This window comes from Oncorhynchus mykiss, chromosome 6 (assembly GCF_057628025.1).
Source record: "Oncorhynchus mykiss isolate SJ-2025 chromosome 6, ASM5762802v1, whole genome shotgun sequence".
Lineage (NCBI taxonomy): Eukaryota > Metazoa > Chordata > Actinopteri > Salmoniformes > Salmonidae > Oncorhynchus > Oncorhynchus mykiss.
In genome coordinates this window covers 69,424,496-69,439,255 of record NC_143027.1, presented here as the reverse complement: position 1 = coordinate 69,439,255, position 14,760 = coordinate 69,424,496, and the positions used below count along the sequence as shown (strand labels likewise).

General features: G+C 45.0%; 2 protein-coding genes across 3 annotated transcripts in view; one reads left to right on the top strand and one right to left on the bottom strand.

The window, feature by feature from the left end:
* The window catches only part of LOC110526474 (dysbindin domain-containing protein 1), a 31,343-nt gene extending 23,677 nt beyond the window's left edge, over positions 1–7,666 (top strand). For both annotated transcript variants that reach the window (XM_021607471.3, XM_021607472.3), the window contains exon 4: positions 6,523–7,666. In XM_021607471.3, coding sequence (XP_021463146.1) covers positions 6,523–6,680 — 158 coding nt within the window. In that variant the 3' untranslated portion in view covers positions 6,681–7,666. The remainder of the gene's footprint in view (positions 1–6,522) is intronic.
* Positions 7,667–10,632: 2,966 nt separating this feature from the next.
* Positions 10,633–14,760, bottom strand: part of LOC110526472 (mitochondrial inner membrane m-AAA protease component AFG3L1) — a 12,610-nt gene continuing 8,482 nt past the window's right edge. The window contains exons 15-17 of the mRNA XM_090238728.1: positions 14,479–14,679; positions 14,189–14,383; positions 10,633–13,767 (exon numbers count right to left, since the gene is read on the bottom strand). Coding sequence (XP_090094854.1) covers positions 13,540–13,767; positions 14,189–14,383; positions 14,479–14,679 — 624 coding nt within the window. The 3' untranslated portion in view covers positions 10,633–13,539. The remainder of the gene's footprint in view (positions 13,768–14,188; positions 14,384–14,478; positions 14,680–14,760) is intronic.

Sequence of the window (14,760 nt, the reverse complement as noted above, 5' to 3'; positions counted from 1 at the left end):
GTGATCTACAGTCAAATACTTATTTCCCTCATTAAAATACAAATCAATTTATAACATTTTTGACATGCGTTTTTCTGGATTTTTTTGTTGTTATTCTGCCTCTCACTGTTCAGATAAACCTACCATTAAAATTATAGACTGATCATTTCTTTGTCAGTGGGCAAACGTACAAAATCAGCAGGGGATCAAATACTTTTTTCCCTCACTGTATCTGCATTCATGCTGGTTTGCATCCTATATTCATTGCCAAGTAGCTCAAAGTGCTTTGTCATTGGCTGGTGTTTTCTCTATTTCCCACTCATAGATCAGACAGTGACACTCTGACTCACTCCAGCAGTGACACAATGTGCTCAGATATGAGTGTGTTTTGCATGCAGAATCAAGAAGGGATACAGAGATACACATACCCATGCAAACACACACACTCATACACACATGCATAACTAACGACTACAGCTGCTCTCTAGTGTCCAGGCCAGACTATCCAGACTGTACAGCTGCTCCCCAGTGTCCAGGCCAGACTATCCAGACTGTACAGCTGCTCCCCAGTGTCCAGGCCAGACTATCCAGACTGTACAGCTGCTCCCCAGTGTCCAGGCGGCCAGACTATCCAGACTGTACAGCTGCTCCCCAGTGTCCAGGCCAGACTATCCAGACTGTACAGCTGCTCCCAAGGGGCCAGGCCAGACTATCCAGACTGTACAGCTGCTCCCCAGTGTCCAGGCCAGACTATCCAGACTGTACAGCTGCTCCCCAGTGTCCAGGCCAGACTATCCAGACTGTACAGCTGCTCCCCAGTGTCCAGGCCAGACTATCCAGACTGTACAGCTGTTTGTGTGTGTGAGAAAGAGGGACTTGTTTATCAGGGGTTGGTGTTATATTACCCAGGGAGGACAGGAAACATCTCAGTTCTGTTACTTCCTTGTTATATCTGTGTTCCCTTAAAGCTCCTTCAGTATCACCACCTGCTCTAATGATAAATAACAAGCTCTGTAGCCAGAGGTATAGTGTATTACAGTGAAGGAAGAAGGTGGCTTGCTTTTACAGTAAATGGATTGTCTAACTGCTTATCAAGGTGAAAGGATCTGAAGACCTTGACATGGCTACATGAAGGGAATGTATGGGTGGATAATGTGCATAATATGTATATAGACTGTAGTCTGTAAAGGTAGAGTGGCTGGGTACTCCATAGGAGTGTGTTGTGAACCTGGGGGGGGGGGGGGGGGGGGTAAGAGTAGATTGGCTGGGGAAAAGCGGGTGGAGCTGAAGGTGAGAGGCTGTTGGGGAAGAGGGTGAATGGAGGGTTAGTCAAAGGTACAAGGGGAGAGGGGAGGAAGGCCAGGGGGAGAGTGGGATAGTGAGATTGGTTTGTGTGGGAAACGGTAGGGGAGGAGGAAAGGAAGATAGGGGAGGCTGAGGGAGTTCACTCTGAATGCAGTCCTGAATTATTTATTGTTCTCAGCTGGATACAAGGCCAGGACTCTCCTGAGTTGTAGATACTGTTATCATCATCAGGCCTTAAACAAAATGACTACACACTTACACATTATTTATGTATCCCTCTTATTTTCTTCTGTTTTTCCACTTTTCTATCCCTTTCCTTTATTTTATTTTCATTTCTCTCCTCTTTAACTGTATACTGGACAGACAGGGGTAATGAATGTTGTGTGGGCACTTATGTTTTGGACACCTGCCAGTCAGGACAGCCCAGGGATCAGAGTTGGCAGATGAGATGGTCAGAAGAAATGGAGGGGATGGGGGGGTTGAGGAGGGGATGGAGGGATGAAGGGATAAGGAGGGGATGGAGGGATGAAGGGATGAGGAGGGGATGGAGGGATGAGGTGGGGATGGAGAGATGAAGGCCAGAGAGAGTTAGAGTAGTGAGGGAGGACCAGAGGAAAAAGGGAGGACAACAAATTAGATAAGCTAAATGTGTACAGCTGCATTGGTACAGCTCCCTTCTGTACAGTCAGTATCTGCATCTTCTCTGTGTATGTAAAATAGATATATAACAAGAGATGACATACCAGATCTCTACAGAGACTACAATACCCATTATGACCATTATCACCTCAAAGATCATTTTTAAACTACAAATCCCAGGATCACTTTGACCACCTTAAAACTCATCTAAGGAGGAGTGAGGCAGTAAAATGGAGTTGCCCCTAGACACTGATCTATGGTCAATTTTGTGTGCCCCCCCCAATGGTTAAGATTAGTATAGGGGGAGGGAAAGCTGATCCCAGATCTGTGTGGAAGTGAGTCATCTCCTCTACAGTGTTCTCCGGGAGAGCCCAGGCTCTGACAGTCACACCCTGTGATGACACAGGAGGACAGAGAGAGGACACTGCAGCTCTTATGGTCACCACTTTACCAGAGATAGTCACTGGCTTGGTGGTCTCATTACAATATACAGTAGCATATACCCTTTTGCTGCCTTCAAATCTGCTACCATTGAAGGGGGATGGGCAACGCATGGTGATGTTTCCAGATCGATCCAATCTGTGTGTTTTGATGCTGTGGTTCCTCAGTGTTAACAAGGCAGGTTGAAGTTTTCCAAGCAGACAAAAATAACACAACCACCCCACTATACTGTAGCAGCAGCTGTGGGCAAGACTGGGGGAAAGCTATTCCATTCAGGGTAACTGTAGTAGTCTTGCTCATAAATCTTTAGGAGTCCACTGGGGCCTCTGAAAGGACTGCACAAAGAGGGGCACCATAACTGACGTCCCAGTCCCAACATGAAACACACACACACACACATTCACACGCGCGCATGCACGCACGCACACACAGTAACCAGGTGTAACACACACACACACACACATTCACACGCACGCACGCATGCATGCACACACACACAGTAACCAGGTGTAACACACACACACGTACGCACACACATTAACCAGGTGTAACACACACACACACACATTCACATGCACACATGCACACACACACACACACACACACACACACACACACACACACACACACACACACACACACACACACTCACGCACACATGCACGCATGCACACACACACACACACACACACACACACACACACACACACACACACACACACACACACACACACACACACACACACACACACACACACACACACACACAGTAACCAGGTGTAACATACACGGTACACACAGCGTGTTGGCGCCATACTGGCATTGTGCTTCCCTGTGGTTTAGGAGCCTTTGTAGAGCACAGGCTGGTGTTTTCTGTGGACTTTGTTCTCACAGCAACTCACAGGTTGTGGAATCTGATGGAGCCAACAGCACAGAAGGGCTTATTAGACAGAGGGGTTTAGTACAGCGAGACAATGCAGACATGGTGGCTGGGAGGCAGGGAGGGAGGCAGGGAGGCAGAGAGGCAGAGAGGGAGAGAGACACTACAAGAATGAGATAGAAGGGGGGGGGGGGGTGCCTTTGTGCTGATGGGGGATTGAGTTAAGGAAATTGTATTTGGATTGTGCAAACATAACTGAGTGAAGCTGCATGAACTAAATTATATTCTGAACTAAATGGGAGGACTCTCAAGGGAGTTGGTTATGAGTAGGTCCTGAGCAATAGGGAAAGGGGTGGTTGGGGGTCCTGATATGAAGGTCTGAGGGTAAGGGATGTTAAATGAGAGATAGATAGAGGTGTGTGTTTGTGGGGTGAGAGCCTCATCCTCTGATCTGTCTCTGTCAGCATCCTGCAAGGAGAAGATGAGGCTTCTCCAGCATCCATATTCATAGAACTGTCAATCACAAAACCCTGACCAGGGATGGGCTGACTCATACTGCGACTATAGCATTCTAGTCATACACAGACATAGACAAGGACACAGATAGAGACATACTGGTAGAGATGCAGAGACACATCATGAAAGTAAGGATATACACACACAAGGACCAGCGGTGGCAGATACAATGTTTAATTAACAAGCACTCAGGATGCTGAGGAGGCTCTTGTCCCTCCCATTAAAATCCAATGGAGACACCATCAATCTTCAGGGATCAATACCGTGTGTGTGTGTGTGTGTGTGTGTGTGTGTGTGTGTGTGTGTGTGTGTGTGTGTGTGTGTGTGTGTGTGTGTGTGTGTGTGTGTGTGTGTGTGTGTGTGTGTGTGTGTGTGTGTGTGTGCGCGTGCGAACATACATCACTGCTGGTTTATCTATAGTTACAGCATTTAACATAGAGAGTGAGAGCTGGGACGTGCCTTATGATTGGACAGTAATTGCATTGATCTGTGTGCAGTAAAGGAGGGTTAAAACGCTACACCTATTAATCCTGTGATCTCTGTAACAATGAACAGCACCACCAAGTGGTGTAAAGATGCAGTGCTTCTTTATTTCATATGCCCCTTCGTATGACCAATATTCGTGTGAACTTGCTTGACACCGGTCCCTTTTGTGCACTCAAGGACATGCAGATTAACACATATGAGGGGAGGGGGTTGATTCAAGATTAAAGAGAGTGGGGAGATAGACACAAAGAAAGAGAGGTACAGTAGGAGAGAGACAGAGAAAGAAAAAGTGATGTAGTGGAAAGTGAGGGGGGGGGGGGGGGGGGAGAGGCAGAGAAAGAAAGGATGTAGTAGTGGAAAGAGAGGGAGGGGGGTACAGGGGGAGAGAGAAAGAGAAAGGTACTCGGGGAGAGAGACAGAGAAAGAAAGGGTGTAGTAGGGGGAGAGAGAGGGAGATGTCGAGGGAGATGGAGTGCAGTAGATCAAGTGCAGCATCCTATTTGCCAAAACATTTCACAAACACATTCCTCTGATGTCATCACCTCATCACCTAAACACTAATCAGCTCTCATTTCTACTCCCCTTAGTAGTTAGCGAACCAATCATATTCTCTATCCATGATATCACCACTCTATAAAACTGAAGTGGTAGAATCTCTATCTAGCATGCTGATGGCTATAGACCAAAGAGACACCGGAGAGCTGTGTAGTGGTTCTGTGTAGTGGTTCTATGGTGGAGTTCTGTTGCCCCGAGACACTGAAAAAGTGTGAGACAAAAAAAAAAAAAAAAGTGTGAGACAAATGTCCGTGACAGCTAAAACAAGCAGCCATTGTGAGCATAATGAACTGGAATAACCAGCCAGCAGGCTAAATGGAGCTGATGATTGGAGGAGAGGTGACCATGTGACTGTTTTAGAGCAATAACAATGACCGGAGAGGAGATGAGAAGCAGAGAGAGAGATCAAACTAAAATTATCTATAATCTACTACACACGTAGGCACATGCACACAGCGCTCCTACTTTTCTAAACTCCTCCATTTCTCTTGGGATTCGGTGTCTTTGAGACACATACATGTATAGGATACACATTAACATACACTAACGCATACTCAGTTCACTGCACACGGCCTCTCTGACAGAGTACTTCATAGTTTCATCTGCCTCTATATTCAGAGCAACTCTATCATGCTGTAAGGACCTTTTCAGAATCCCAGAGGAATAGGCCATGTGGAGCTGCATGAACTAAATTCTATTGTTCTTTACTGTGTTTGTGATCGGGATGCCTTTCAACCATAGCCAATTGATCTGTTTTACAGTAGGGAAACAAACTGCACTCACTATCCCACTGCGTACTGTTCTAAACTATTTTTGGAGAGCCTTGGGAAAACATAATTGAGTGAAGTGGCATAGAGAAAGGAAGCTTTTAGAGGCATTAGGTGACTTCAGGGAGTTGACAGCCCCTGCTGACTTGGTTTACTTTGTTAAATGAGTTACAGTATGGTGACCATTGGGGGAGATAGCAGGTAGACTAGCGGTTAAGAGCGTTCCACAGGGATGCTGGCCCAGGTTGATTCCAATGCTTCCCCCAGTTGGGTCAAGTTGGCTGGATGTCCTCTGGTGGTGGACTATTCTTGATGCACATGGGAAACTGTTGAGCATGAAATACCCAGCAGCGTTGCAGTTCTTGACACACTCAAACCAGTGTGCCTGGCACCTACTAAAATATCCTGTTCAAAGGCACTTACATATTTTGTCTTTCCCATTCGCCCTCTAAATGGCACACACACACAATCCATGTCTCAATTGTCTCAAGGCTTAAAAAATATGTAATATTTATTTAACCTGTCTCCTCCCCCTCACCTACACAGATTGAAGTGGATTTAACAAGGGATAACAATAAGGGATCATAGATTTCACCTGGTCAGTCTATGTCATGGACATGTTCCTAATGTTTTGTCCACTCAGTGTATATGATATACGTGACAGACAGGAAGGTGTGGAAACTTAATCCAGGGCCTCTGGGTTACGTGGTCAGCATGTTTGAGCTGTATAGAGCGGTTCACAACATACATGTCCCCTAAGCTGTTTTTTTTCCATATAAAAATCAGGATACGTGAGAGGCGTGCACTTTGACCTCACCTTGTCTGTACATGAGGTTTATGTGTGTGGTTAAGAGACGTGCATGTCTGTATGTGTGTGATCCATAACTTACTCACCCTCTCATCACATGTATGTCATGTGCATAGCTTGACCCTTCTCCTCATTATGATCCCCAGGCCACCACCAGCCACCCCTGCCCAGAGGAGGCTACATGCGCTCCCCCTCGTGGACCCGTTGCAGCAAGGCTGAGCCCCCCAGGGAGAGGAAGCACCACAGCGACTCCGACACCACCGCAGGGCCCTTAATGAAGCTGGAGAGGCCTAAGCAGCCTTGAGAGCCCACGGGTCTCGGAAAGAGAGAGGCCCAGAGCGGAAACACCGGGAATGGACACCGAGACCACACCAACTGCCCCAACCCCTGCGCCGGGCACTGAGACAACCATGGTGCTGAAGACACTACAGACAGACTGAGCTCTCGATGCTGCGCACTGTATTATAAACTTAACATGAAACGACGGCTGTGAGTGAAATACACAGACACACACATGCAAACACACACAAAATGACACACGGATATCTGCAAAACCACACACACGTACACACATGCTATTTATTGTGTTTTCCATGCAAGGGGTTCCTCTGGCACAAACACTGGAGGGCCAGTGTGCTTTTTGAGGCTTTGTTTGGGATGAACAACAGGGTATAAGGCTGTCCCAGTGTGGGGAGAATGCTTAGTTAAAAGCCTCCCCATCCCTACAGCATCTTAGGGGTGGGAGAGTAGGCTTGGAGGGGTGGGACGGACCCTGACATCTGTGACAACCTCGGCTACAAAATATCATGTGACAAAGTTAACGAGAATACCCACTCCAGTCAAACAAATGACTGGAATATGGACGTCATTATGCGATAGTACAGCAGGCAATCTGGAAGTCTTCTTTGTAATTAGAATAAGAGTCCAACCTGAATCTATTGCACAATGTTCTCCCTTAAAGTGCCAGGGCCATCTGCTCTCTGAATGACTTTCTTCAGGCTTTCTGTAGGTTGTAACTAAATGGAGGCAATGGGCAGTGTTTCAGTGGGGCCACTCTCTATCGCTCTCTTTTCTTCCCATCCTCTCCCTCTCTCTCTTCTTCTACCTCTCTCTACCTGAGAGGAAACCGGTGTGGCCACAGTAAACTAAATGTATTTGCAGATATGATATGAGATACGACAGCAGCCCTTCTCACCAACATTACATTCAACACTGTGCATCTTGTCCTTTGCCAAACCAAGTGATGTGGGGATGGGTGGTGAGAAAAATAAAGAATTTCATGCAAACAAAGTTAATTTTCTCTGTGGGGGATTTTTGTATTAGAGCACTAACCAAACATTGTGCAGCTGTAGGTTGTCTGATAGGGTATTATGAACAGCAGTCTGAACTTTCCATTATTTATGCTCAACAGACCAAACAAACAAACTCTCTCAAATTCCTACTAGGAACACTGTGGAGGAAGAAAAACAGCATCAGCAACATGAAAACAGTTCAATTCAAACCACATTTAAATACTTCAGAGTACACACTTAATCACACAGTGGACAGAGAAGTATTGAATAGCCAAAATGTTTAAATGTTCAAAGGAATAACTTTAATTTACTCTTGTCAGCTTCGCCAAAATCAATGGGCTCTGGCAGCTCTGTAGAGGTTTAAAATGTCTGCTTTTTAAATGGTGACTGCAGGTTCCTAACTGAGCAGATAGAGGGCAGAACAGAATAAAGTGGGGAATGCAGATAGACTTACAGTCATACACATATCCATAAACAACTTTATACCATGGCATTGTTGAATAGTCGTTTCTGATTGGCTTGAAGTACATTCTAGAGCGTGCATTGTTTAAAGTGATAATGCCCAAGAAGCTGGTGTTTGGTGGATATATTGGTACAGGTGCTGTTAGGCCCGAGACGAAGTGGAGGGCCGGCAAACCGTGCCAATATATCCTCTAAACACCGGCTTCTCGGGCTTTATCACTTGTATACAACGGGTTACCAACATATTATGGGCTCTCCAGAGGGTGGTATGGCCTGCACAACGCATCACCAGGGGCAAACTACCTTCCGCCCAGAACACCTACACCACCCGACGTCACAGGAAGGCCAAAAAGATCATTAAGGACAACAGCCACCCGAGCCACTGCCTGTTCACCCCAATATCATCCAGAAGGCGAGGTCAGTACAGGTGCATCAAAGCAGGGACCGAGAGACTGAAAAACAGCTTCTATCTCAAGGCCATCAGACTGTTAAACAGCAATCACTAACACAGAGAGGCTGCCGCCTACAAACAGACTTGATATCATTGGCCATTCTAATAAATGGATCACTAGTCACTTTATTAATGCCACTTTAATAATGATGTTTACATATCCTGCATTACTCATCTCATATGTATATACTGTATTTTACACCATCTATTGCATCTTGCCTATGCCACTCAGTCATTGCTCATCCATATATTTATATGTACATATTCTCATTCCATCACTTTACTTAGATTTGTGTGTATTAGGTAGTTGTTGTGGAATTGTTAGATATTACTTGTTAGATATTGCTGCACTGTCGGAACTAGAAGCACAAGCATTTCGCTACACTCTGAATAACATCTGCTAACCATGTGTATGTGACCAATAACATTTTATTTGATATTCAAATAATAATTGACAATTTCATTAAAAAACGTATTTTGATTAATTTATTCATACTATTTCATACTTCCACAAGATACAGTCCCAACACAAATCTAGGGTTGCTACCCAAGCCGGCTGGTCGTTCGTTCTATTGGTTCTGTTGACAGAGAAGCAACCCAGTTGTTCAGCCTTTTTGTTCTGTATCTATGACAGAGACACAACCCAGTCGTTCTAAAAGTTCCATTGCCATACTGGCTGGCAACGTCTTATCCCTTGCTTGCTAGCTAGCCAACTACGGCTAATTTACAGTCACATCAAAAAAAATGCAGCCAGAATAACAGAAAAGTAGCCACATTTATATGAACCATGTATATAGGAACCTCAGGAGGCTGCTGAGGGGAGGACAGCTCATACTAATGGCTGAACTGGAGTGAATGGAATGGTATCCTTGGCAGCAGATAATGGGGATCCATAAGAAATACTAATAACATTTAATTTATTCAGTTGCAGCCATTACTATGAGCCCATCCTCCCCAATTAAGGTGCCACCAACCACCAACACACAGAGGCATGGACTGTGTACATGTAACTGCCAAAATAAAGGAAACGTGAGGAATGAGTAAATGAGTAATACAAAGTATATAGAAAGCAGGTGATTCCACACAGGTGTCCTTCCTGAGTTCATTAAGCAATTCAAATCCTATCATGCGTAGGTTCATGTATAATATTGCTGGGAAAGCCATTATTTTTGGCTACCATCCACAGGGCAGGAATGCTCACTGAATGGTTTGACGAGCATTAAAACGATGTAAACCATATGCCATGGCCATCTCAGTAACCAGATCTCAACCTAACTGAACACTTATGGGAGATTCTGAAGCAGCACCTGAGACAGCATTTTCCACCACTATCAACCAAACAATACCAAATTATGGAATTTCTCATGGAAGAATGGTGTCACATCCCTCCAGTAGAGTTCCAGACACTTGTAGAATCTGTGCGAAGGTGCACTGAAGCTGTTCTGGCTTGTGGTGGCCAAGCACTCTACTAGGTCACTATGTTGGTGTTTCCTTCATTTTGGCAGTTACCTGTACACTACTGTATATAAAGCAACACAAAATGTGCCCCCTGTTCCTATGGAATGGGATTTCACATCCAGTATAACTAGTGGCACAAATACTCCTGATTTAAGTCATCCTTACAGCATTCACACTGGGACATAAAATCAAGAATTTATTGGTGAATGTCAGATGTTGATAATATATCACATAGCAAACTAAACATTTCTGGATATATTTTAGTGTTGACTTTTTTTTTTTGTTGCATTGAAACAGTCAAATACACATTCCTTATAGTACTTTAAGCAAGATCACTAGATAAACTGAGCCACGAGAACCAGCAGTTAGTCAATCAGGCAGAAAAGCAGGATTGGACTTTAAACACAGTTCAGGCTACACCAAGACATCTGGAATGTACTGTAAAAACGTTGTCTTTTTTGTTTACGCTGACCCACACAACTAGGCATAGAAGTAGAAACATATTGTTTTATACATATGGTCCGGAGTGTAACAATTCTCATTTTCAATATAAATCCATGTAGGTAATTCAAAAACTGTCAGAAATACTGAGATTGAGTGAGGTAGTGACACCTTTATTTTCAGCAGTAAAAGGTAAAAAAAAAAAAGAAATTCAGAAAGTGCAATGCAGATCGGTACGACACCATCTCATTACTTCTCCAAAAACCCCAATACCCTCTATTCTGAGAAGTGGAAACCAAAACCCCTCTACAGGGTTTCTCCAGGGGCGTGGGAGTAAGTATGGCTCAGCTGGCCTTGCTATGGAGATATATAGTACCAGTCAAAAGTTCGTACATAGGAACTCATTGAAGAGTTTGAAATTATTTTTTAAAACTATTTTCTACATTGTAGAATAATAGTGAATATATGAAGAGGACAAGTACATTAGAATGTCTAGTTTGAAAAACAGACGCCTCACAAGTCCTCAACTGGCAGCTTCATTAAATTGTACCCGCAAAACACCAGTCTCAACAACAACAGTGAAGAGGCGACTCCGGGATGCTGACCTTCTAGGCAGAGTTGCAAAGAAAAAGCCATATCTCAGACTGACCAATAAAAATAAAATATTAAGATGGTCAAACGAACACACACTGGACAGAGGAACTCTGCCTAGAAGGCCAGCATTTCGGAGTCACCTCTTCACTGTTGTTGTTGAGCCTGGTGTTTTGCGGGTACTATTTAATGAAGCTGCCAGTTGAGGCGTCGGTTTCTCAAACTAGACACTAATGTACTTGTCCTCTTGCTCAGTTGTGCACCGGGGCCTCCCACTCCTTTCTATTCTGGTTAGGGCCAGTTTGCACTGTTCTGTGAAGGGAGTAGTACACAGCATTGTACGAGAGTTTCAGTTTCTCGAATGAAAAAGCCTTAATTTCTCAGGACAAGAATAGACTGACCAGCTTCAGAAGAAAGTCTTTGTTTCTGGCCATAATCAGACCCACAAATGCTGATGCTCCAGATGCTCAACTAGTCTAAAGGCCAGTTTTATTGCTTCTTTAATCAGAACAACAATTTTCAGCTGTGCTAACATAATTGCAAAAGGTTTTTCTAATGATCAATTAGCCTTTAAAATGATAAACTTGGATTAGCTAACACAACGTGCCATTGGAACACAGGAGTGATGGTTGCTAATAATGGGCCTCTGTACACCTATGTAGAAATTCCATTTAAAAAAAAAATCTGCTGGTTCCAGCTACAATAGTAATTTACAACATTAACAATGTCTACACTGTATTTCTGATCAATTTTATGTTAATTTAAATGGACAAAAATGTTATTTTCTTTCAAAAACAAGGACATTTCTAAGTGATCCCAAATGTTTGAACAGTAGTGTATGTATCTCAATACTTCACAAAAGACGTGTGAAGTTCATCTGTTGTCAGTTGACTTATAGCAACACAGAGAGCATAAGAGGTGAGGTAGTGTACACTAGTTGTACTCAGAAATAAAACTTGTCAGAAGCTGTTTTCCTGTGGGGAAAAGTGGGCAGGTAGAGGAGTGGCGGTTGTTTTTTGCAAAAGACTGAAGTGACATTCAGAAGACGAGTTTTTCTTCAATTAGGCCTACTAACAGTTTGAACCTCAACCAGAAAGAGGATAAAATACAATGTAAATGTCATACTGTCCCAGTGTTACAGTCTGCTCTGCATGGACTGGATTTCTGCTGAGCTTTCTGAAAACCCTCATCACATGGCTGTTTAGTTAACAAGTGTCAATGACTGAAGAGAGACATGGGAACATGAACACGTCGCTGAAATTCAATAAGGTCAGAAGGTAGCAAAAACGTTGAGGATTATACGTAGCTCGGCAGGTAGCCTAGCGGATAGAGCGTTGGGACAGTAACTTAAAAGGTTGCTAGTTAAAGGTTGCTAGAACCCAGAGCCAACAAGGTGAAAACCAAATCTGTCAATGTGCCCTTGAGCAAGGCACTTACCTCCAGGGTCGCCGTTGATAAGGGCAGACCCTGGCTGTCCAAATCACACACGGTATTAATATACACTTGTACATGTGTGAAAGAGGACAAATTAGCACCAACCAAATTATTACAATGGTGCAACACACAGACTCACATAGCCCTTCATGTTCCAATATGAAATCTAAAAGAAAACATCTCACTTCAAATGAGATGTACATCAGGGATGGGTAGTATTGATGGGGGTGGGGTCCACAAAAAACTGAACTCATCATGAGGGGCCGCAGTTGCTCACAGATCTGCATTCCTATATCATAAAAATACATCAATAAAATTGCTAATTGACTAACATAACAGAAAAACGGATGTGCAACCAAATGTAGAAATTGCACCTTGTGTATTTTAACTCACAACAGTAAGTTGGGGGGGGATTTATCCAAGGGCCTTCAAAATGGCCACCGACAGTCGCCCATCCCTGATGTACATGATCATATATTCATAAAAATGTTGCATGTCAGACAAACTCATCCAACACACAATGAAAAAGGTAAAATAATGAATACTACACAACTATTAAAACAATATATGTTCCCTGTGACGACCATGGTCTCTAGGGCCTTAGAATGACCACACCAGCCCTGGAATGCACTGTGGTCAGGACAAAGGAGGAACATAGTGCAGCAGGGAATCTCCAGGGAAGGAAATTAACAGCATGGTGGAGGAGTGGATATCCTTCACAGATTGATGAATCTCATGCCCTGCAAAACCAAAATGCAGGAACACCTTTTTGCATTCCCAAACAGATTTTTAAAAAAGTCTACATGAGAATTGGCACAATCTAGGCTGTTGGAGCAGATCCCCTGCTGCACCCCACAACCCTCAATCTGTAGCCATCAGGGACACGGTGCAGGGGTGCCTTCTTAAACCTGACACCCTCTCTTGATATCAGTCTGTCTGGGTCATGTCAAGTGCCCTCCCCTCACCAAATTAAGTCTCAACATGTTCCTCCAGTGGCCTGGTTGGGTGGGGGCCAGGTCAGACGTGGTGTCTGTCTACAGGTAAAGAGCCTGCTTGCGTTGCTGCTCCTGGGGAGGCTCTTCCGTCCCCCGGTCCTTGTTCCAGTTCTTGAGGCCCTCTGGAAGGGAGGTGTCCTCCTTCATGGGCCCCGTCCCCTCCACAAACTCCTCATACGTAGACTTCTCCTTGTAGGGGCGAGGACCCAGCAACTCCAGCATATCAGCCCTGTCCAGAACCTCCTTCTCCAGGAGACGCCTCCCCACCTGGAGGGGAGACACACGGGAGGGGATGGAGGTTAGACCACTTTTCAACCATGTTCTATATACCTTTCTGATAGGTTATCGATGCGATTGCCATCCTATTTCTCCCCCTCTTAGGGTTAAGAGATTTGGACCTCCTCTCTCTAGCACTCTCCATATGTCCCTCCTCTGTCACCATCTCTCTCCTACATACCCCTCTCTATCCCCCTCACCTTCTCTACCACATCTCTCTCCTACATACCCCTCTCTATCCCCCTCACCTTCTCTACCACATCTCTCTCCTACATACCCCTCTCTATCCCCCTCACCTTCTCTACCACATCTCTCTCCTACATACCCCTCTCTATCCCCCTCTCTAGCCCTCTCCATATGTCCCTCCTCTGTCACCATCTCTCTCCTACATACCCCTCTCTATCCCCCTCACCTTCTCCACCACATCTCTCTTCTCAGTGATGAGCTGGTGTGTGCGTTGGAAGGCAGCGTCTATGAGTGAGCGGACCTCCTGGTCTATGAGCTGGGCCGTGGGCTCGCTGTAAGGCTTCTCCATCAACATCTCTCCCTGCCTGGGGAGCTCAAAAGACACCTGGCCCACCACCTCACTCATCCCAAACTGAACCACCTGAGAGAGGGATCGAGGGGGAGAGAGAGGTTAATTAGAGTGTGTGTGTGTGTGTGAACATACATCACTGCTGGTTTAAATGCGCATGCGTTTACCTGTGCGTAGGCAGACTGCGTGACCTTCCGGAGGTCATCCTGTGCCCCTGTGGTGATCTTCCCAAAAAAGACCTGCTCTGCCACACGTCCCCCCAGCATCATACACATCCTGTCAAACAGCTGCTCCCGCGTGAAGAGGTACTGCTCCTTAGGGAGGTACTGAGCATACCCCAAACCCTTCCCCCGGGGGATGATTGACACCTGGGACAGGAGAGGAAACAAACAGGTAAAATCCTACATTCTGCTCAGGGTGAAATTGAGGGATAGGTAGGTGTTAAGGGA